Here is a 23,636-nt window from a genome sequence, read left to right as displayed (position 1 = left end):
AAAATCCGATTGGCTTTTAAAGATTCTACCCAAGTTTCAAGAAACAATTAGTATAAAAGCAGGTCCATACCAAGTGACTGTTTATGTGTTAACAAGGATTTTGAAGATTTCGTGAAACATAATGATAAGGGTAGGCATTGTTGCAGAGCTGTTCGGCGAATGTGCATAAGCATTTTCAATTATGACGACGGAGCGCCTCTCTCCTACAATAAGCCGTAGAGTCCATTCTATTGGTCGAATCATTAGAAGTATTCGTAGATTTTCTTCTCCAGCGGACTCAACTGATCACGATTCTGGAATTCATCCTGTGTATTTAAGTTTTTAGTCAATGAAGAATGACTTGATTTCTCTTTCATCATGTGTTTTTTTTTTTCTTTGTAACTTATTATGAAGTCTCAATAAAGACCCCTTTAGATGAATTATTAGTACCTAATGGAGTGCTAATTTGGCTCTTCAGTAATGCAATATGATTGAGTAAGTCTATAAAAAAAGAGTCGGCTTTGCTCTGCTAGGGTTTCTCAGCCCTAGCCGTACCATTGATCGAGTTGCGATGTGATGGCAGAGGAGAACACGATGGCTTTTCCTGCACTTTCTGAGGAGGCCATTGTGAGCCTTGTTGGAGGAGAGGATGCAATCCATGATTCATTTTTCTACCTTTGTGGTCGGCTTTCATCCAAGAAGACAGTGGTGATCCCATCGTTCTCGGCGGCGATCTCCAACATTTGGGGGTTAAAGGAGAGAGTTCTGATCCGGCAGGAGGAGGAGGATATCTTCGTCTTCCAATTCAAGGATAGGGAGGTGAAGAATCGGATTCTCTCCGGCGGTCCATGGTTCTACAATAACTCTATGTTGCTGCTGGCAGATTATGACGATGTTTCAGCTATAGAGGCGGCTCCATTGCATCTCTTGGAGGTTTGGGTGGCGGTGAAAGGGTTACGCATTACTATGCTCAACGAGAAGGCCTTAACCCTAATTGGACGAGCGTTGGCGTTGGGTTCTTTCGTTCTGGTTGATCAGGGGACGGTGCAGCGGAAGGATTCGATTTAAAGGATCTGGTACAGGACATTCGGCAGAGGATTTGGGCGCACGGACTTTTGAATTCTCTCCGACGGTCTCGGTGTTAGTGGAACTCCAGTTTGAAAAATGTCATGGGCTATGTTCGACTTGTGGCTTTTTCCGTCATGGAGGGGGTACATGTGATGGCAGATTGGAGGCGGAGGTGCAAGCTGCGCTGGCTGTAGCGATGTCGAGCCGCGCGGTGGAAACAGACCGAGGTGGGTTGACGCATCGAAAGGGCCGAATTCTGGGGTGGTTGTTGGGCCGGAGATGCTAGCTATTGTTTAATTGCTTTGATTGGGGTCTTAAGCCTGTTTGAGTGTGATTAAGTTTCTATGAGCTGAGTCTCCTATGATGTTTCTAGTTTCTTGCTTGTACCACAATTGCGTGCCTGGCAAGTGAGGGTTAGTTGAATTATTCTTTCCGTAGGAGGCGAAGCTTTCTTGTGCTTGGACAAGCTTGCTTAAATGTGAGCTTCCCAGTGATTTTATTTAGTTTGTTTAGCTTGGATAAGTTTTACTGGATTTTCTTGCCGGAATGCTTATGTAAGTTTTGTAAGTTATGGCCAATTGGCTGTTGATTCTTGAATACCAATCAACTTCTACTAAAAAAAAAAATATGTATATAAACTTGATTCTTCTTAAGCTAACTGCACCGAATCCAAACGATAAAATCAGAAGACTAGAAAACTAACGTGGTACATATCCCTGCATTCAGTAACTAAATATAATTAAGTAAAAATGAGGAGCTAAAAGAAGAGAAAAAGTCATAAACAATACCCAAATTAGAGTCATTCGGCAATTTGCGCTTTCAAAACTATTACTTAGGGTATATCAAGTTGTTGTTTCTGTCTAATTTTAATACACACTATTGGGTATCAACCTAAGACTAGTTTGGGATTGCTGTGACTTTAAAAAAAAAACTGCTGCTATTGTGTTGTGAGAATAATCAGCTATGAATTAAAACAGTTTCCTATTTGGTAAACAATATATGCTTTTAAAAATGTTGTCAGTACATAAATCAATTTCAGAGCGTGTTTTGATCAAAATCAGCTTCTAAAAGTAACATTTGGGTTACTTCTAAAATCTATTGTCAGTATCATATAATTTTCAATTAAAGCTACTTTTTATTTATTTACCGAACACATTAAAATCTAAAAATTTTGACAAAAACTGATTTTTTTTTTACTAAATTCAGTTTACCCCCCTGAGGTTAGGGGTCGTCATCATGTTAGTCCCTCTAGTTTCAATTTAATCATGTTAGTCAATGTACTCTCAAATTTCATCATCCGTGTCCAATTTCTACTATTCCGTCCAATTTGGATCGTTAAGTCTGACTTTTGAGGGCTAAAATGGTCATTTCAAGACAAAAAAAAAACTATAAAAAAAAAGATTTTTTTTTCTTTTTTTCTTTTTTTTTCTGTTTTTTTTTTTTTTTGCATTTTTTTTATTTTCTTGTTTTTTTTTTCTTTTTCTTCGCTTATTATTATTATTATTATTATTTTATAATTTTGTCTTCAACCTATACACCACAAGTTATAATAGGTTTATAAAAACAAAACAAAAAATATTCTAGGTGGTTAAAAAGCCGCTCGCTGGTCTACGATATTTGTGATATATCTCCGATAAAGCGAAAAATTTTAGGATATATCTGTAAAATATATTTATAAAATATAATAGGTTTATAAAGTGAAGAATAATAGGATATATCCCCAACAAAGTGAAGAAATATCTGTAAAATATGATTAAAAAAATAAATACAGATATTTCTTCACTTTATTGGGGATATATCCTAAAATTCTTCGCTTTATCGGAGATATACCACAAGTTATAATAGGTTTATAAAAACAAAAACAAAAAATACTCTAGGTGTTTCTTTTTTATTTTTTTATTTTTTATTTTTATAAATTTTTTCTTCAACCTATACACCACAAGTTATAATAGGTTTATAAAAAAAAATAAAAAAAATACTCTAGGTGGTTAAAAAGTCGCTCGCTGGTCTACGATATTTGTGATATATATCTGATAAAGTGAAAAATTTTAGGATATATTTGTAAAATATATCTATAAAATATAATAGGTTTATAAAGTGAAGAATAATAGGATATATCCCCAATAAAGTGAAAAAATATTTGTAAAATATGATTAAAAAAATAAATACAGATATTTCTTCACTTTATTGGGGATATATCCTAAAATTCTTCGCTCGCTGGTCTACGATATTTGTGGAACATCTCCGATAAAGCGAAGAATTTTAGGATATATCCCCAATAAAGTGAAGAAATATCTGTATTTATTTTTTTAATCATATTTTATAGATATTTCTTCACTTTATTGAGGATATCTTAAAATTCTTCACTTTATAAACCTATTATATTTTACAGATATATCCTAAAATTCTTCGCTTTATCGGAGATATATCACAAATATCGTAGACCAGCGAGCGGCTTTTTAACTACCTAGAGTTTTTTTTTTTTTTTTATAAACCTATTATAACTTGTGGTGTATAGGTTGAAGACAAAATTATAAAAATAATAAGCGAAGAAAAAGAAAAAAAAACAAGAAAATAAAAAAAATGCAAAAAAAAAAAAAATGCAAAAAAAAATCTTTTTTTTTTTAGTTTTTTTTTTTTGTCTTGAAATGACCATTTTAGCCCTCAAAAGTCAGACTTAACGGTTCAAATTGGACAGAATAGTAGAAATTGGACACGGATGATGAAATTTGAGAGTACATGGACTAACATGATTAAATTGAAACTAGAGGGACTAATATGATGACGACCCCTAACCTCAGGGGGGTAAACTGAAATTAGTCCTATTTTTAATTAAAAAAAAAATTGACTTCTTGCACCATCATATGCCTTTATATAGATGAATTTTTCATTATGAAACTCATATGTGTGGAGCAACATGTGTTCAAAAATGAGGGTTGAAGTGATCGATAAGGAAATAGTTACATCATCTTCTCCTACTCCTCACCACCTTACAACTTCCAACCTCTCTGTTTTTGATCAGTTTTTGCCAGACTTGTATGTCCCCCTGCTTCTCTTCTATCCCAACAATAGTACTACTAATCATAAGGGCAATAAGGTTGACCACCACTACTCTTTGATTACCGAAAGATCCAAGCTTCTGAAAACTTCATTATCTGAAACCCTCAACCGCTTCTATCCGTTCGCAGGAAGAATATTTAGCCACAACAATATTCTTTCGATCTGTTGCAATGACCATGGTGTGGCTTTTATCCAAACCCATGTCAACTGTCCCATATCAAAGGTTTTGGAAAAGCCCCATGCTGGGATGCTAAATCAATTACTTCCAAATGGCATAGAATCAACATTTGAAAGCACAGGCTATCTCCTACTAGTCCAAGCCAACTTCTTCAAATGTGGCGGAATTGCAATTGGGGTTTGCATTTCACATAAGATCGCAGACGGCTTCACACTCGAAACATTTATCCGTAGCTGGGCTGCAATGGGCCTTGGCACTGATGTAGTAGCTCTTCCAACTGCAGAATTTGGTGTTTCAGCATCTGTTTACTCACCACAAGATTTATCCATCAAGTCATTCCAAACTTCTGGGGAATATGTTTATGAAGATTGTGTAAAAAGAAGATTTGTTTTTGATGCCTCAAATATTCTACGTCTCAAGTTTAAAGCCGCTACTGCCATCGTTCCAAATCCAACTCGTGTTGAAGTAGTGTCAGCGCTTATTTGGAAATGTGCAATGGACGTATCAAGATCAAACTTGGGTGTTACAAGGCCATCAATGCTGTTTCTAGCAGCAAACATGCGGAAAGTATTGGGGCATCCCACTTTAATGGGAAATCTTTTAGGATATGTCCCAACAAAGACACAAGAAAGTGAGGCAACTCTTCAAAGCTTGGTTGCTATACTACGGGAAGGCATTGAGAAATTTAAAGTGAATTATGATAATGAAGTTAGCGGAGATGATATCTGCCAACATTTCAAAGAGCATGAAGATTTAATGGGTAAGAATGATATAAATAACTATACATGTAGCAGTTGGTGCAGGTTTGGCTTCTATGAAGCCAATTTTGGATGGGGAAAGCCATCATGGGTCACTATGCCAGGTATGCCAATCAAGAATGTAATTATATTGATTGATGCAAAAGATGGTGAAGGCGTAGAAGCGTTAGTGAGTTTTAAAGAAGACGACATGGCTATAATTGAAACCAATAAGGAGCTGCTTGCATATTCATCTCTCAATCCTATTGCTATTTAATATGTAACCCCTGAAAAAAATAATGCCTCCTCTTGTGTGTGGATGAAAGCACAGTGGAGTTTCTTATGCCAGGAAGTATGTTATATAAGGAAGCAGATGCTTATTACTAGTAACATTGTTTAGTTTCTTTGTACTTTTCATATCAGCTTCCATGTTTAATTTGCAGTTGATTCATTCATCTAAGTTGTTAGTTTTGTTTAGATTTAAAGTCTGCTAATCTGGTTATGTAAATGTTTCGTTCATTTCGTAAACTCTAAATTGTTCTAAATCAAATTAATATAATGGAGTACTTTTTTATAGCATTTTTAGCTTACATAGTTTTTTTTAAAAAGATCATATTTTTGGGCTATATAATAGCTTATCATGCATGTTGCGTAGTTGATGTGTTAGTCGATAATAAGTAGATCTAAAATGAACGGTTTCCAAAGAATGTGGTTAGCTAATTATTTAAAACGTGATATATGGAAATGTGCAATGGAAGCATCAAGACCAAACTTGGGTTCTACAAGGCCAGCCATCTAGATTCAAGCCAAAAAGATGAGGAAACGATTAGACTATCAAAAGACGTATTGGTTAGAAGAGGACCAGTATGGTATCAACCAAAGGGTCTTCAACGGTCAAGTCAGTGTTTTATGTTTGATGTAGGATTTGTATGTATCTTAGTTTATGTCGGATCAACTTACTCAAGAAGACTTATGTCAACTTAGTTGAGTGATGGAAAATGATGAATATATATAGGAGACCCTATTTGGGAAAACCCTAGGAGGTGTGTTGCCCTAGTGGGATTGCCTTGAGGTCCAATGGAGAGCTTCCCAGAACCTTTTGGAGTTTCATTGTGTAGTTGGGTCGGATTGCCGTCCTATGTGGACGTGGCTGAGCATACTTAGCTGGTAAGTCACCACATTCTCAGACTCGTGTTAGGGCCTTTAGTCCGGATTGGACGAACCCGAATGGGAACCATGGGTTGTGCATTGGTCTTTGGGCCAGTGCGTAGGGTACTTGGGCTTAAGTTCCTTCCTCTATAGGGAGGTGTTCGATTATTAGACTTGGTCCACATCCGTTGCAGATTGGTTGTGGGTCGGAGCCCATGTCTCGTAGAGACGTTCTGGTGATTGTTTTCATGATATCCAGGCCAAGGTTGCTTTCGGGTTTATAGGCGTGGCCCATTCCCTGTGAGGGTAATTTTATCTTTTCGAAGTATTGAGTTGTTCGACCCAGAGCTAGTGTATTTTGTGGGTCAACATAGGGAAACCCAATTAAATGGGAAATGTTGTAGGATTGTTGGCTGCAGCAAAGACAGAAGAAAATGAAGCAAATCTTTAAAGCTTGGTTGTTATACTTATAAAAGGCAGTGAATAATTTAAAGCAAAAAATAGTAATGGAGTTAGAGGGGAAGAAATATGCCAACTTTTCAAAGAGTGAGGAGATTTAATGGGAAAGAATGATATAGGTAACTACAACTGCACCAATTGCAAGTTTGGCTTCTACAGAGCCAATTTGGATGGGGAAAGCCATCCTAGGTCACTATCAGAGATACACTAATCAAGAATACCCTATCGAAAATTTTGATAAAGCACGATTATGGGGTTTTAAATCAACTTTTCCCGGCTAATATAGTACCCTCACAAGAAATCGTACGCTACCTTTTAGTAGTCCAACTTCTTTGAAAGAGGTGCAATGCCAATCATAGTCTATTTTACATAAGGTCATAGATGCTTTTACGTTGTTAATGCTCAAGATTCAGGGGGTTGCATGATCCCTTTAACGCAGACACGGGTCTGGAGCCTCACCTGATTTGGTGAGGGGAAGCATCAGCGTCACCTGTCAAGTAAAATACACTAGTGTCAAGAGCGAGACCGCGGTTGGCTGTCTTCACTCCTCCGATACCTAACTCAGTCAATGTATTAATGTTGATAAGGTAACGTTAGGTAAGCAATAAATGTGTAATCAATGAAGAGAGAAAGAGAGACCTTTTATACGTGAAGTGAGGAATGATCTTCGCTTTGTTTCCGATGTGGGACTGATATGATTCACTTCTATGCTTTCGAACCTCTCTAAGAGGTCATATTCACGCTGCGCATGGCGGCACGTCAAGACACCTTCCGGCCTGAGGTCATGGGCAAGCTTGTCTTGCGGTGATCTTGTAAGACTAAAAGTTTTGTTGCTTTTTAATGCAATTATGTTTACAAAGTCCTCTCTTTTACCATATTCTAGAATTTCATATGAGGTGTAATTGAATAATTCAAATTTTCTAGTGGAATTCTGTTTTATGCTTTGTTTCCTGTATTATTATTATTAATATTTTTCAATGGAAGAAAAATGATTTACAAACAAAAACCTGCCCAAACCATTTGATCTAGTGGCATAAGCCTCTCCTTTACAAGTGGGAGGTCATGAGTTCGACTCACAATAGACTAGTTGTTGCATATGAATTGTTTATTTGATCCAAAAAAAAAAAAAAGACCTATACTACAACCAACTTCTAAAAAGTAAAAATTGAACATAATACAAACAGACATAAGTGATGAACATTCCCACCAATAAAAGCACTCTAAATAATGTCTCAAAAAAGCCAACGCATCTGTCACAAAATTCACTTTAATACGAAAATCATACTTAAGCGATCCACACGAAGCATTAGTATGAAAAAGGTATCTCCTAATTGCTAATTGTTTGAACCCAAAATGAGCATTTTGACCTGAAAAGACGTGTCTTGGAGAAATTGAGCCAATGTCAGTGGCTCAAGCTATATATTGTCGACAAGTTCGAAATATATTATGTAGAGGCTAAATAAAGCCTACCTGCAGAATTATGGAAGATTATGTAAGCTGCAAGAAAAGGCACACCCATGCGAATATTCATACTCCATTCAATTAAGGAATATGGCATACACGTGGGGAAGCATTCAACTACATTTCATGGTGGCTTAATAGGGAAAACCTTTCATGATTCCATAGTGCTTAAGTCCTTAACCCACCATGATTCCATAGTGCTTAAGTGCTTAACCCACCATGATTCCATAGTGCTTAAGTGCTTAACCCACCATGGTTTGTTTAAGGCCAACCACTATGACTTGGTAGCCTATATATAGAGGCTACAACGAAGTAACAACACACAATTCATCAACTAATCTCTACGATTATCCAAGCCTCTCAAGAGCAACCCCTCTCCTTCTCTTACCGTTGACCACACTTCAGTCCCAGAATCCTCAGGAGCTGATTGTCAGTGCCACCAAACCCTCGGTCAACGTGCTTTGGTCCTAGTCTCCTCGGGAGCCGACTGTAGTACCGCGACCACAACGGTTACGGAACCAGCCAAGCAAGGGTAACGCCCTCGCAAACCAGCCAAGCTAAAGTCACTCTTTAGCAAGTTCTCCCCACTTCCCAGTGATTTTCGCTCTGCTCGATCTACGACGTCGAGTATCGATTGTGTGATTTTGAAGAAGCTTAGCAAAAGTCCTCACCACGAGGCACAAAGAATCTCGCGACGAGGTTGGTGCTCTCCTCGTCCACAATCGCTCGAAAGAAGTCAGGTCAAGGGACACCCCCGACGACCGCACCCGAAAGGTGCTGGCACGCCCGCGCAGAAAAGATACTATTGACCAGATGAACAAAACTGGAGCGAAACATTTTGGCACGCCCAGTGGGACTACACCAGAGTCTTTTCGTATTCACCATCATTGGGATGCCAGGGGAAAATCTTTAAAGTGAAAAGATGGTCAATAGCACCATTGAGGCTTACAAGCTCGCTCCGCTTCCCATCCTAGATTATGCAAGTTTCGAAGAAAAGGTCATAATACTGGGGGGCAATAGCGAAAGATATGGAAAAGAGATAGAAAGGGAGCTTGCAAGTATTGACCGCCAACTTCGGTGGAACGCTCAGCAGAGCAAGGCGCTATATTATCAACTCTTTCTGATCGTCATTGGCGAGGACAAACAAGTCACTTCTCACAAAATAACCGTAGCGAGTTTCTCGATCTTCAACAAGTTTAAGTGTAAAAAGGCTGTTTCCGAGATTAAATTGCCTATAAGAGGCAATCAATCTAAAGGCGAAAACCTTTGTCTAGATCAGTCTGTTGCAGAAGAAGAAATCAGCTTGCCCACTGGTAAATCACAGCCTTGCACAGAGGCTGCATATGGTGAAGAAGATCAACAAGATTGTTCTTCTGACAAGAAAATTGTCTCTGAACAAATAGCTGATTTCTCCACTGATCAAGCCAAATACGTGGCTACTGGTCAGATGCATGGGGGGCAAGATATGGCCCATGATCATCCCTTTGATCAAAAGAAACAAGTTCATGATCAAGTCAATTGTGACTCTGCTACTGGACGTCATCATGACCAAACAAAGGGTCAAGAGCATGGTCAACATGACCCACTCAATTACCAATCAAGATGGAATATGGTGGTTGGACGTCATGGTGGAGTTAATCAATTAAGTTGTGGTCTACAGAAGCCAATCTGTGGCTTTATTAATCAATTCAACTTGAAGTTCTTCATATATTCTTCAAGGCCAAGCGGTGGCTTTGATATATGTGGAGGGCACATCTACAACCCACGTTGCATGAATGGCCAGAACAATTATTCTAGTGGCCAAGTTGTCCTTCGCGACTGTAAATTTGAGTATCATCAATACAAGTTAACTCTTGTTTACAATTATCCAGCTCCAAATTTCTTGCAAAAGAAATTTGTCTATGATACTAAACAGTCCATAGAGGCGTCTCAATATGATGCCTGGAAAGAATATAGAGGCAAACAAATATTTGATATGCCTATTTTTGAAGAAGAGATCGATTCATCGAATTTTGGTGATTCTAAATTTGATCTTGATGCGGAGCGAATCTATGATAAATATGATGATAATTATAATTTGATTATTGGTTTCAAAAATCATATGAAGGAGTTCAAGTTCTTTGAAGCTCTTGATGTGGAGAATTCAGACCAACAAGTGGTCAAATGCAAAAGCCAATTCGTGGTTTATTCTGAAGACACCATGTTCTATGATATGGTAGTTGGTAACAAAGCCGATCTATACTCATCTTCATCTTCATCTCCAAAATTACAATTGAAGATCATGCTTCGCCAACCAACAAGGATACTTGGGGGGCAAGATTACCCCTCTCACGAGCCAAATTCCTCCAAATTCTTCAATGTGAAGTATCTTTGTTCTTTTCCTACAAGCTCTCACAGGAGGGATTTTTACCCTACAAATTTGATACATCGGAGCTTGGAGTGAAGCATAGATTGCCTCCCCCGTGATCTTGTAGAGCAAGATAGAAGAAAAGCCTCCAAGATAATCTGGCCAAGAGAGATGCGGTCATGCTACTGGACGCTACCACGGTCATGAAAGTGATCAAAAATATGCTCAAAATGGTCAACTCAATTATCATGCATGTGGCTTTCATGACTCTGGACGTTGTCATGCATATCATCAATTAAGCCATGGCCAACTTAATTATCAATTAAGTTGTGCCTTGGAAAGCCAATCTGCGACTTTATTGGCCAATTCACTGCATACCAGACATCAGATACATGAGGGGCAATAAAGTTGGCAAAGAAAGCGTCAGTTCATGACAAACGCAATTCAGATTGTGGCATTCAAGCTTTATGGCCTATTTAGAGGCCTATATGGAATCAGTCAAGTAATTTCAGTCAAGCCAATAATACAAGTGGCTTTGGAGCAACGACATTATAAGAGCAGTGCTGATTCAAGACCTCTTCAGTCAAGACGAAGATCTTTGACTTCGAGGTCTGTGATAGGAGCATGATTATGCGATATTAATAACGTTAATCTCTATACTTTCTTTGTTAGTTTAGTGTATTTTCTCGTTATTTACATTGTTTACTTGTTTTATAGGTATTTTGAGCAAAGAAGGAGAAAAGAAGTAAAAGAGGGATTGAAAGGCAAAATCGGCAAATCTGCCTGTGCAGATCAGTCAACTTCGACGGATCACTGAGACCAGATCACAACGATCTAGAGGGTGATCTTTATATTGATGGAAAGCCTTGGATGTCTAGTTTCCGAATCTTTTTAAGGCTCATTAATATCATTTTTCTACAAGAAGTTATGGCCGATTTAGTACAGCAAGGTCGGGCAGTCCGGGAATCTGTCACTTTGACGGAAATCCATGATTTGAGGCCCGAATTCCTTTTAGAAGCCCACCGACGAGTATTAACTGAATATCTCTGTTTATTAGAGATATATGACATATTTTTATGGGTGAAAATTATTAGAAATCTTAGAGGAGAAGCTACTTGAATCCTAAAAGGAAAAGAAGTGAAAATTGGCTGACCTAAGCAATAAAGAAGGGAGACGTATTCAGTTGAGTAGGAGGTTCTGCCGCACAAGAGAAAGGAGAGAACGACATCTTCTGCCATCCTCTAGCCGTGATCTCATCTCCTTCTTTCGTCTCTATTTTTCTTTTCAATTCTCTTGATGTATGCATTCAGCGAATTCATGACTATGCATGTCTAGCTAAATACTTTTGTAGCTAGGGGCAATTTCAAAGCCCCAAACATGTTCAATTCATATTGATGACAATTCAATTTTTGGTTTTCTATATTATCAATTGAGTGTTTGTGTTTCACTGTGTCTACAAGATGAATCTTTACTTGTTTGTTTAGGTGCGCAACTAAATGAAGAGGTTAGGGTTCTAATGCTAGGAGTAACACTAGATTTGTATATGTCGTGCGTTGATTCCAATTGAGTAGCAAAATGTCTTCTTGAATTACATGTGACTCAAATCCTAGGTTTAGCAAGACTACCAACGTACTTGTGACCCTAGATTTATCCAAACCCTTTTAGTGCTTAATGATTTTGATATGTTAAACTTAGCGAGCTTGTGTCTAGGTTGCATAATCGGAAATAGATTAAGTGGTGAGCTTGTATTCACTTAACGAGGAACTAAGAAAGGGTAATGGGTTAATTCGAGCTTGTGAGTTAACTTCGGGTAAATTCAATTGAGAATTAGGACTCCATAACTGAGCTTTGATATGATTGAGTGTGTTTGGTGGTGGAGAATGAGTCCTTAGCTTTGTTTCTATCAATAGTTTAAAGTTATAAAATCTGTTTCTGCTTTGTTATCTTTTTGTGTTCAGTTTTACGTGAATTATTTAATATATCAAATCAACTCCGATTGTTTTGAAATTTTGTATACGTGTTATTAAATGTGTGTTTAGTGTCATGTAAAATTTTCAGAAAATTCCATCGAGTCTAGGTTAGTTAAATAATTTATTTTCGTTAACTGTTCAGTAGCATAGTTTAGAGTAGTTTGTGACATTTGATTAGCAGTTTAGGAACAATCTTCAGCGGGTAATGACCCTTGCTTGATCACTATATTACCAACGATGATATTTGAGTGCAAGGTTTAAGTTGTGCATCTTTTAGACGTACCAATTTTTGGCGCCGTTGCCGGGGATTGTTTTCCTTGATTGCTAATCTGTTTTGTTTTTGTGTTTTTTCAATTTTGTAATATACTAACTTAGTTTTTGTTTTGTTTTGTTTGCGGACTGCAATACCAAGGTTATTTCGAGCAAGCTAGTATAATGTGGGAGGATCCCAACTCAAGCATTTACAACAATGGTTGGACTAATGCTAACTCTTCATGGAATCCGGAAGCGTTCAACTCATGGCAGCCTTATCAAGTCCCTATGTATGATCCTTATCATCACAATATTCATTCATTCATGTGGCCGTCATACCAAGATCAAGTACCAGTCCTCTTGGTTGATCCTATGAAGCCCTCCCTTGAAGCAATTGTACAAGCAGTTGCGAAAAGTGCGGAAGAATCATCAAGGAATGTGGACAAAGCCGTGGAGAATATTGAGCGACATATCCAGCAAATTATTAATTCTTTGAACCAAGAAACAGAGGAGCAGGAAACACAATGTTGGGTTCAAGAGTCATATCATGAGGTGTTGACGAGTGAGGAAGAAGATTGGACAAAAGCTAATGAGCCTTTGGAGGCCAAGGTACTTATGGAGTGCCCTCCTACACCTACTACAACTTTGGGGAAGTCCCTTGAAGTCACAACCTTACCTCAACCTCATAATGTATTCCATGCATCAATTTTGGATGAGGATGAGGATACAGATGTGGATGAGCCCTATGAAAAGAAACTTAAGGTTGGGACGTGTGAGGATTATGTGTTACACTATACAACCGAGCTTGAAGCGTATGAAGATAGTGATATTGAAGAGTCCTTGACAGATGAGGAATTTTACATTAAAGAAAGTAAGGTTGAGCTTCATGTAAATGAGTACCAAGTGCCAGAAGCAATCATCATAGCTCATAAAGATCAAGAATACAATGATGACATGGAGGATTGCTTAGAAGAGGAGTCCAGCAAATCTCCTATAGACGGGCCTCTAATTCTATCACATGCCCGACCACCTGACCATTACTTGCCACATTCGAGCTTTACATTTGTTCCCTCCATACAAGAAACTCTTGAGTTTGTTGATCATGTGGAGATGGTGATAGGTGATTATCCCAATTCTGATAAGAAGATTCTTTTGGCCGTGCTTGTGGGACATAAAAAGAGAACGAGACAATGGAAGAAGAGAAAGAAAACGAGAAAGTTGAAATCCAAGGAGCACAAGTTGCTTAAAAGGGATCACCTAGCATCTTTGAAAAAGGTCAAGCATCTCATGGCACCAAGACCAAAACCTCCTGATTACTCTTGAAGAATTGGCCCGGCCGTCAGGCTGAGGACGTTAAACCAAGCGCTTCTTGGGAAGCAACCCAATGAATGAAGGAGGAAGATTGCGGTATTTTTCTAAGGGTTGTTTTCTTTATTCATTTCTTCTCTTTCTTTGCTTCTTGTTTTGTTCGGTTTTATGTTTTTGTGTGTGTGTGCAGGTCTCATAGTTGAGAAAGATTTAGAGGAGTCACTTTTTATCAAACCAGTTTTTCTGACGCCCAGATTTCAGTCCACTTTGAACAGATGTCGTTCACAGCTCCTTTGAAACCAACAGACGTACTATATATGGATCAAAAGCCCCAGGTGTCTATTTTCTAATGGCTTTGGCAGATCCAAATTTCAAGTTTCACAGCGTCTGCAGTTTCTAGTTGAGTACAGGAGGGTCGGAACGGAAAAGCAGAAAACTGGGCATCAGAGCCACATAAAGTGCAAAACAAGGGATACTTCCCGGGGTCCAAATGAGACAAACCTTATATGGATTTGAAGCCCCGGATGTCTACTTCATTCCTACCAAAGGGTTTCTGAATGTGACCCCTGTAACTTCCGGTCTCTAGTTCCTACATCCCTTGGAGTTGGAATGCGTGCCACATATGTATGGAAAGCCCTGACTATGAACATTCATCTCCAAGTGGAACCTTTGGATTCCGGTTCTTACTGGATGAGCTATGAACCTCGGAATTAGGGTTGCTGCAAGGTTTTAGCCGAAATCAGTTTTTGAAAAGTGATGTTTCCTATTGACTTTGAGCATTATTGGAGTATCTTTGGAGCGCATTTGGCATGTCGCTTACACTAGAAGTTCCAGGCTTATAGCCTTGAGGTTGATATCCAAAGATCATTAGCATTGGGAGGTCTACAAAAGGGAGCATTCTCTACTCTTCTTAACTATATTTGTTTTTGTTGTGTTTTCCTCTTTCCTTCTATACTTAACTATATTGTTGCATGATTATATCTAGATCAATCATTGAGGACAATGTTTAGTTTAAGTGTGGGGGGAAGGAATTTGAACTTTTTGTTATTTTCAATAAAAAAAAATTAAAACAAGAATAAATAAAAAAAAAAAATAAATAAAAAATAATAAAAAAAGAGTCTACTTCTTAATTAGGTTTATTTTCTGTTGAGTCTTTAGGGTTCTTCCAAACACTATGATGAGTCTGAACTTTTCAGAAATTTATTATGGTTACAAGATGATTGCAAGCATGATTTTGGATTCATAATCTTAAGTAATTGCTAATAGACTTTTATGATTATTCTGCTTGACGTATGGTGCAATAGATGGTTAGGGCTTATGTGATAACTGAAAATTTGATGGGAGCATGCTAGAATAGGTTAAACTTGATTTAAACCCTTGTGAGCTATTGAGCCTTTATATGTGCTACTTCTTTTTTTTGAGTGCTTAGTATGGATCATCTTATTTTCTTGACGAGGATTTTGCTTGATCTCATTTTTTTTTATTCACCTTGGTTGAGACTCGGATTCGACATGCATATTTATATAAGGACAAATGCTAGAACTTGCCCCAAAGCCTCTTGAAGCGTATGGTTGAATTGCATGATGGATGGGAAGGGATGAAGGCATTAGGAAATCACCACCAAAGCCAAACTAACCTGTGTCCCTTTTATGCACACAAGATGTGCAATCCCCTAGTTAACCCCCTTGAGCCTACATTAAGCCTTTTGTTTCATCACCACAAATTCCTTAACCCTAAGCTTAGTATAGATGTATCATTACCCTATCCTAAGGAATTAGTGGAGCAAATGTTTTTAGAGATATATTTATGTTCGAGGTACTTTTGTAAGCAAGTGTGGGGGTAAGACTTGTCCATAAAAAAAAAATATGTATGCCGAAAAAGAAAAAAATATGAAAAAAAAAAAAAGTATACGGCAAAAGAAAAGAAAAAGTGTGTATGGATTTTAGTCCCCCCTTTGTGAATAAGGAGTTTATTTTGAGTTGAAGGCTTGTTCAAGAAAATTTGGCCTTTGTCCTATTTCACAAGTGTTAGAAGAAAGATTTAGAATGAAGCAAAGGCCTAAGAAGATGACATCTGGCCCAGGAAAAGAAAAAAATTGCTTGCTTCATGTGTTCGAAGATTGATCACCTTGAGGAGTTTAAAGATTTTGTTATCTCTTACATTCTTCTAGTGCTCCACTAGGTTCTTTAGGATCTTTGTTATTCCCTATCCTTTCTTTCTTCTAACCTTAACCCTTGGCCCCATTACAACCCTGAATAAAGACCTTGTTGATCTTTGAAGTTGTGCATTCGATTTGTGGAGACTTGTGCAGAGGGATGAGCATATGGTGTCACTGGCCTTCATCCGAGTTTTGGCATTCCAATCATGGGATCATAATGAAAAAAAAAAAATATATCAGAAAAAGCTTTCTTTCTTGTTATCATATGTGAGCTATTTGTTTGCCTTATTACATCATTCCTCTCACATATAACTTGAGTGAAAACTTATGCTTACGCATCAAGTCAGAAAATCATGAGAGAAAAGAAATTGAGAGCATCCTTGTGAGAAATTAAGTTGAAGCTTGTTTGAAACATGAAGATTTGTTGCATTGGTTTTGATTATCTCTGCATTATATTTTGAGTATGATGGTTATCAAAGTAAATTAGCTCTTAAGTCTGATTATGAGTTTGATTTCATGACTGCTTGAATCTTGTTGACCATAGTTGTGGGTATTATAAGTTCTCTGAGATGTTTGGAAGATATTAGGTCCGTGTCTTTGTTCTAGTTGTTCTTTGAATTGTTTGCTAGGGACTAGCAAAGATTAAGTGTGGGGGTATTTGATAGGAGCATGATTATGCGATATTAATAACGTTAATCTCCATACTTTCTTTGTTAGTTTAGTGTATTTTCTCGTTATTTACATTGTTTACTTGTTTTATAGGTATTTTGAGCAAAGAAGGAGAAAAGAAGTAAAAGAGGGATTGAAAGGCAAAATCGGCAAATCTGCCTGTGCAGATCAGTCAACTTCGACGGATCACTGAGACCAGATCACAACGATCTAGAGGGTGATCTTTATATTGATGGAAAGCCTTGGATGTCTAGTTTCCTAATCTTTTTAAGGCTCATTAATATCATTTTTCTACAAGAAGTTATGGCCGATTTAGTACAGCAAGGTCGGGCAGTCCGGGAATCTGTCACTTTGACGGAAATCCATGATTTGAGGCCCGAATTCCTTTTAGAAGCCCACCGACGAGTATTAACTGAATATCTCTGTTTATTAGAGATATATGACATATTTTTATGGGTGAAAATTATTAGAAATCTTAGAGGAGAAGCTACTTGAATCCTAAAAGGAAAAGAAGTGAAAATTGGCTGACCTAAGCAATAAAGAAGGGAGACGTATTCAGTTGAGTAGGAGGTTCTGCCGCACAAGAGAAAGGAGAGAACGACATCTTCTGCCATCCTCTAGCCGTGATCTCATCTCCTTCTTTCGTCTCTATTTTTCTTTTCAATTCTCTTGATGTATGCATTCAGCGAATTCATGACTATGCATGTCTAGCTAAATACTTTTGTAGCTAGGGGCAATTTCAAAGGCCCAAACATGTTCAATTCATATCGATGACAATTCAATTTTTGGTTTTCTATATTATCAATTGAGTGTTTGTGTTTCACTGTGTCTACAAGATGAATCTTTACTTGTTTGTTTAGGTGCGCAACTAAATGAAGAGGTTAGGGTTCTAATGCTAGGAGTAACACTAGATTTGTATATGTCGTGCGTTGATTCCAATTGAGTAGCAAAATGTCTTCTTGAATTACATGTGACTCAAACCCTAGGTTTAGCAAGACTACCAACGTACTTGTGACCCTAGATTTATCCAAACCCTTTTAGTGCTTAATGATTTTGATATGTTAAACTTAGCGAGCTTGTGTCTAGGTTGCATAATCGGAAATAGATTAAGTGGTGAGCTTGTATTCACTTAACGAGGAACTAAGAAAGGGTAATGGGTTAATTCGAGCTTGTGAGTTAACTTCGGGTAAATTCAATTGAGAATTAGGACTCCATAACTGAGCTTTGATATGATTGAGTGTGTTTGGTGGTGGAGAATGAGTCCTTAGCTTTGTTTCTATCAATAGTTTAAAGTTATAAAATCTGTTTCTGCTTTGTTATCTTTTTGTGTTCAGTTTTACGTGAATTATTTAATATATCAAATCAACTCCGATTGTTTTGAAATTTTGTATACGTGTTATTAAATGTGTGTTTAGTGTCATGTAAAATTTTCAGAAAATTCCATCGAGTCTAGGTTAGTTAAATAATTTATTTTCGTTAACTGTTCAGTAGCATAGTTTAGAGTAGTTTGTGACATTTGATTAGCAGTTTAGGAACAATCTTCAGCGGGTAATGACCCTTGCTTGATCACTATATTACCAACGATGATATTTGAGTGCAAGGTTTAAGTTGTGCATCTTTTAGACTTACCAGTCTGGGGGCAATGTTTGAACCCAAAATTAGCATTTTCACCTGACAAGGCGTGTCTTGGAGAAATTGAGCCAATGTCAGTGGCTCAAGCTATATATTGTCGAAAAGTTCGAAATATATTATGTAGAGGCTAAATAAAGCCTACCTGCAGAATTATGGAAGATTATGTAAGCTGCAAGAAAAGGCACGCCCATGCGAATATTCATACTCCATTCAATTAAGGAATATGGCATGCAGGTGGGGAAGCATTCAACTACATTTCATGGTGGCTTAATAGGGAAAACCTATCATGATTCCATAGTGCTTAAGTGCTTAACCCACCATGATTCCATAGTGCTTAAGTGTTTAACCCACCATGGTTTGTTTAAGGCCAACCACTATGGCTTGGTAGCCTATATATAGAGGCTACAACGAAGTAACAACACACAATTCATCAACTAATCTCTACAATTATTCAAGCCTCTCAAGAGCAACCCCTCTCCTTCTCTTACCGTTGACCACACTCCAGTCCCAGAATCCTCAGGAGCCGACTGTCAGTGCCACCAAACCCTCGGTCAACGTGCTTTTATCCTAGTCTCCTCGGGAGCCGACTGTAGTACCGCGACCACAACGGTTAAGGAACCAACCAAGCAAGGGTAACACCCTCGCAAACCAGCCAAGCTAAAGTCACGCTTTAGCAAGTTCTCCCCACTTCCCAGTGATTTTCGCTCTGCTCGATCTACGACGTCAAGTATCGATTGTGTCATTTTGAAGAAGCTTAGCAAAAGTCCTCACCACGAGGCACAAAGAATCCCGTGACGAGGTTGGTGCTCTCCTCGTCCACAATCGCTCGAAAGAAGTCAGGTCAAGGGACACCCCCGACGACCGCACCCAAACGGTGCTGGCAGGCCCGCACAGAAAAGAGACTGTTGACTAGCTCCAACAAAACTGGAGCCAAACACTAATCACGTGGGACAAAACAAAATTCAAAAGCACGCTAAAACAATTTTCGTAATTTCTACAAGATTTAGTTTTTTCGTTAACAAAAGAAATCAATACTAAGCACCGCCTTCTTCTTCAGACCAACAAAAAGAGGAAAAAAAAAACACCGCCTTTTCCTACTCCCCTAACTGCTTGTACAGGAACGTAAATCGTAGAAACCAGAAGGGCATTTCAGAGACATCAAAACTTCGTTTCCCGCCATCTCTCTCTCTCTCTCTACTCCTTCTGATCATGAGCACAACCGCCACCGCCACCTATCTGCGCTCTTTGTCTCTCACGGCCGTCGTCCTCCTCGCCTCCTTGTTCGTCACTCTCGGCGCCGCAAAGCCAGCAAAAGAATCGCCTTCGTCCGCTTGCGCAGATGAGCTCGTCCGGTTCTCGCCGTACCTGTCGTACGTGGCGTCGCCGCAGAACAACCACTCTGACTCTCCGACGTCCAGGTGCTGCGATCCGTTCTCGTCGGCGGAGGAGTCCTGCCACGCCATTTGCCTCTGCTACCTGGTCCAGGATCCTCCGATGCTAGGCTTTTCGGTGACCGTCGCTCGCGCCCTCTCTCTCTCTTCCGTTTGCCGTCGCCGGAACTCCACCACTGCTTCTACTTCTCTTCAATCTCTCTGCTCAGGTTCTTGATTTTCTTCATCATTTTCTTTTCCCCCAATATTTAATTTCTCAAATCAAATATGTAATTATGAAAATTGATTATGATTTCTTGGATCCAATTTGTCATACAGAGTCGCCGGAACTCCCTCCTCTCCGCAACACCACGATTTCGGTGATTTCAGGTCCTCCTCCTTCTGGTACTAGTCTCACTCACTTCATCAGTATCTTGATTATTTTACCTTAATCGTAGATTAGGGAAGCCTTGAATTTGAGTTTGGGACGTCAATTAATTTTCAGGTTATGAAACGGCCAAAACCAACAAACAAGTCAAGCACAAAGCCAAGCTTCTCAACTCCACCGAGCTCAGCAGTAGAACCAGCAAGAATGTCGTCGTCATCAGAGGCCATGAAACGAATTTTCAAGAACAACACTTCTTAGTTTCTATACTATAAGAGAAAATATCATCGGCGACAACCCAAAGTTGTCGTAAAAATTCTAAATTTCTTGCTGAATTGAAAATGTCACGACTTTAGGTTGTCGCACCCAGTTGTCGCCTTATGTGTTTTACTGATTGTCAAAAGTAACGAAATTACACGGTTGTCGCTTTTTCAATATGCGACGCAATTGGTTCCTCGCATATCACAAATTGTGAGACTCACAAGTGTGTTACCAAAAACTATATGCGTGACTTTATATTTGTTACTATTTTTAATATACGAGGCTTCGTTTACGTCGCATATTCCATATGCGGGGCTTAGATGTTTGTTGCATTTTCAATAAGCGACGCAATTGGTTCCTCGCATATGACATCTTGTGAGACAAGTAAGTGCATTACAGAATGCTATAAGCAAGATTTTATGTTTGTGACAATTTCTAATATACGAGACCTCGTTTATGTTGCATATTCCATCTACAAGGTTTATATGTTTGATCAAAAATTTATATGCGAGAATTTTTTTTTTTCAAAAAATAACTGCGAGATTTTATTTTTAGGGTAAAGCTATGGTATGTTAACATTTCTCATACATCAACTATTTTTACCACTTTAAGGACTCATGTTACCACTTTGAGGACTAATATTACTATTTTGAGGACTCATATGGTAAACTAAGAAAATTTACCACTTTAAGGACTCATGTTACCACTTTGAGGACTAATATTACTATTTTGAGGACTCATGTGGTAACTAAGAAAATTTACCACTTTAAGGACTCATGTTAACACTTTGAGGACTAATATTACTATTTTGAGGACTCATTTTACCACTTTTAAGGCAATTGTATGCATGTCATACGTTAACACATTATAGCTTATTTTTATTGCATACATTAATATTTGGGAAAATTCTACAATGTGTTAACGTATGACATGCATACAATTGCCTTAAAAGTGGTAAAATGAGTCCTCAAAATAGTAATATTAGTCCTCAAAATGGTAACATGAGTTCTTAAAGTGGTAAATTTTCTTAGTTACCACATGAGTCCTCAAAATAGTAATATTAGTCCTCAAAGTGATAACATGAGTCCTTAAAGTGGTAAATTTTCTTAGTTTACCATATGAGTCCTCAAAATAGTAATATTAGTCCTCAAAGTGGTAACATGAGTCCTTAAAGTGGTAAAAATAGTTGATGTATGAGAAATGTTAACATACCATAGCTTTACCCTAATATTTGACACATATGTATTTGTTGTAGAAACTTATAAGCGAGGCTTCTTGTTTGTCTCCTATAATTTCGTCGAGGAACTGATTGCATCGCATATTGAAGAAACGACAACCGTGTAATTTTGTCTCTTTTGACAATCAGTAAAACACATTAGGCGACAACTGGGTGCGACAATCCGAAGTCGTCGCATATTTAATTAAGCGAGAAATTTAATCTTTTTACAACAACTTTATGAAGACTTTTTACTTTTGTCGTTCTTGATTCTCTAATCTATAGCAAGAAAATTCATTTCTAGCATTTAATAGATAGTAAAGTTGAACCGACAAAATAAGAATATATTAACCCAAAGTATTCTGCTCCTGATCACTTCCCCAAATCTTGGAATATTGTCTACTCGCTCTTGCACTTTGAACTCATTACTGAAGACACATCTGCCGCGCTGAAAGTTTATTTTTAAAGATTTTGTAGAGGCTGTGGCATTTGCAGGGTAAAACAATGACTCAGTTCTAAGAAATGAGAAGTGCTTGACAATGAATGGATAACTTGGCTTAAAAATAACAATACTGCAAACTTACCTCCACTATGATACCAAGTTCTCTTGACGGAGAAGTAATTTGAATGATAGCTTCATTGCATCTACCTACCTAGGATTCACCAGACGCAGCTCAAATAGCTTCTGCATCATGCCTGCATAGTATCAGAACAGCTAGTATGTGAGTTGCTCAATCTAATCCCAAATCCCAATTAACTCAGTTTTCTACCTAAAATTGAAAAAATTATTGATTAAGTAAATAGAAAACAGACCAAATTACATGATGAATTGGCCAAGAAACAATCACCTCAGTTGCGGTGCCAGCCAAAACACTGAAAGTGCATTGTTCTACATCAAAAAGCTTCATTTTATTCCATAGTCCCTGACCAATTGTATCACTAAAGTCACAAGTTCCAGAATAAACAATTTCATATTCACTCTAACTGAAAAGTAGAAATATTGTTACCTATCCCAAAGAGACCTTCAAAATCGCAGTTCAAATAAATTTTTTAAGGGAGGAAGGTATAACCAAACACGAAACTCATGCATTGTCATAATCATTAACAACCAACCTTGGAACAAAACCAATTATCATAAGAAAGCACAAAAACGTTCAGAGCCCTAACCTCCATTTCCAACACAGATCATTGCTCAACAAGATTTGAGATTTCTTTGAGACCACTACATGCCTCATGACCCAACCTCACATTATCATCAATGACCACAGCCACGTGCCCTGCAAACAAGGCTGTGGAAATCAAGTAAATGTACCATGGCAAAGACTGATGGATTAGAAAACTCCACCGCTCTCAGAGAAGAAAGAGGATCAGCTTAATGACTGCATATAAACATACTCAGAATCTTCCTAACACTATGCTTGAGCTTCTCCTTCAAACTAAGCACTCATGAGGACATCTGGTCTATGTTACACACTTGGATATACTAATTAGTAATACCATTGAGTAGACCGAAAATGTTAAAGCCAATGGCCCAATACTCATAGCTACTGCCAACTACTTTCTCACAGACTGTTTTGGAAAAGCATCAGTAAGCTTATCATGCAATTTCAAAAATCTATATGAGGCGGCCTCAGATTGGTTCGATAAAACACTGTACAAAATACAAACAATCAATGAAGAGTATAGTTAAAAAATAGAAAGCTATAATTATACCGGAAGCAGGAAGCTCACCTTTGTTTTTCTTCCCGATATTACCCGGTCCGATAGAACAAGAACTGAAATCAAATAGAACATGACATTCCTCATGAACGTCGCCAGGTTGAGCGAAACCGGCCCCGTAGACCGCGAAGAACGTCCCAGCAGAGAGGATCCCGACGAATCAGATCCGGTAGTTGTGGCGGCGGACGGCGGCGACGGAGGCGAAGACGCCCGGGACGCCATTTACGAGGCGAGGAGCATGACGGCGTGAAGTTGAGA

General features: G+C 38.2%; 1 protein-coding gene, 1 long non-coding RNA gene and 1 pseudogene across 5 annotated transcripts; 2 read left to right on the top strand and 1 right to left on the bottom strand.

The window, feature by feature from the left end:
- Positions 1-3,976: 3,976 nt before the first annotated feature.
- On the top strand, positions 3,977-5,299 carry LOC133730336 (BAHD acyltransferase At5g47980-like). The gene has a single exon (XM_062157950.1). It carries the CDS (start codon positions 3,977-3,979, stop codon positions 5,297-5,299), a length of 1,323 nt encoding a protein of 440 aa, XP_062013934.1.
- Positions 5,300-19,636: 14,337 nt separating this feature from the next.
- Positions 19,637-20,443, top strand: LOC133730335 (non-specific lipid transfer protein GPI-anchored 25-like; annotated as a pseudogene).
- Positions 20,444-21,829: 1,386 nt separating this feature from the next.
- LOC133727856 (uncharacterized) lies at positions 21,830-23,636 on the bottom strand. 4 transcript variants are annotated; one of them, XR_009855400.1, is made up of 5 exons: positions 23,391-23,636; positions 22,827-22,948; positions 22,508-22,582; positions 22,244-22,355; positions 21,830-22,139 (listed from the first exon to the last, which is right to left on the bottom strand). It is a non-coding gene; the product is annotated as an uncharacterized LOC133727856 (long non-coding RNA). The 4 variants fall into 4 exon arrangements; XR_009855402.1 differs by having other exon boundaries at positions 22,827-22,936; XR_009855401.1 differs by having other exon boundaries at positions 22,827-23,636.

The sequence above is a fragment of the Rosa rugosa genome, chromosome 2 (genome assembly GCF_958449725.1).
Source record: "Rosa rugosa chromosome 2, drRosRugo1.1, whole genome shotgun sequence".
In the NCBI taxonomy this organism is placed as follows: Eukaryota; Viridiplantae; Streptophyta; class Magnoliopsida; order Rosales; family Rosaceae; genus Rosa; species Rosa rugosa.
This window is presented reverse-complemented; position numbering and strand designations above follow the sequence as displayed.

What these genes read in the sequence shown, in the direction of transcription:
- LOC133730336 (XM_062157950.1), top strand. Translation starts at nt 3,977, where the DNA reads ATGAGGGTTGAAGTGATCGATAAGGAAATAGTTACATCATCTTCTCCT.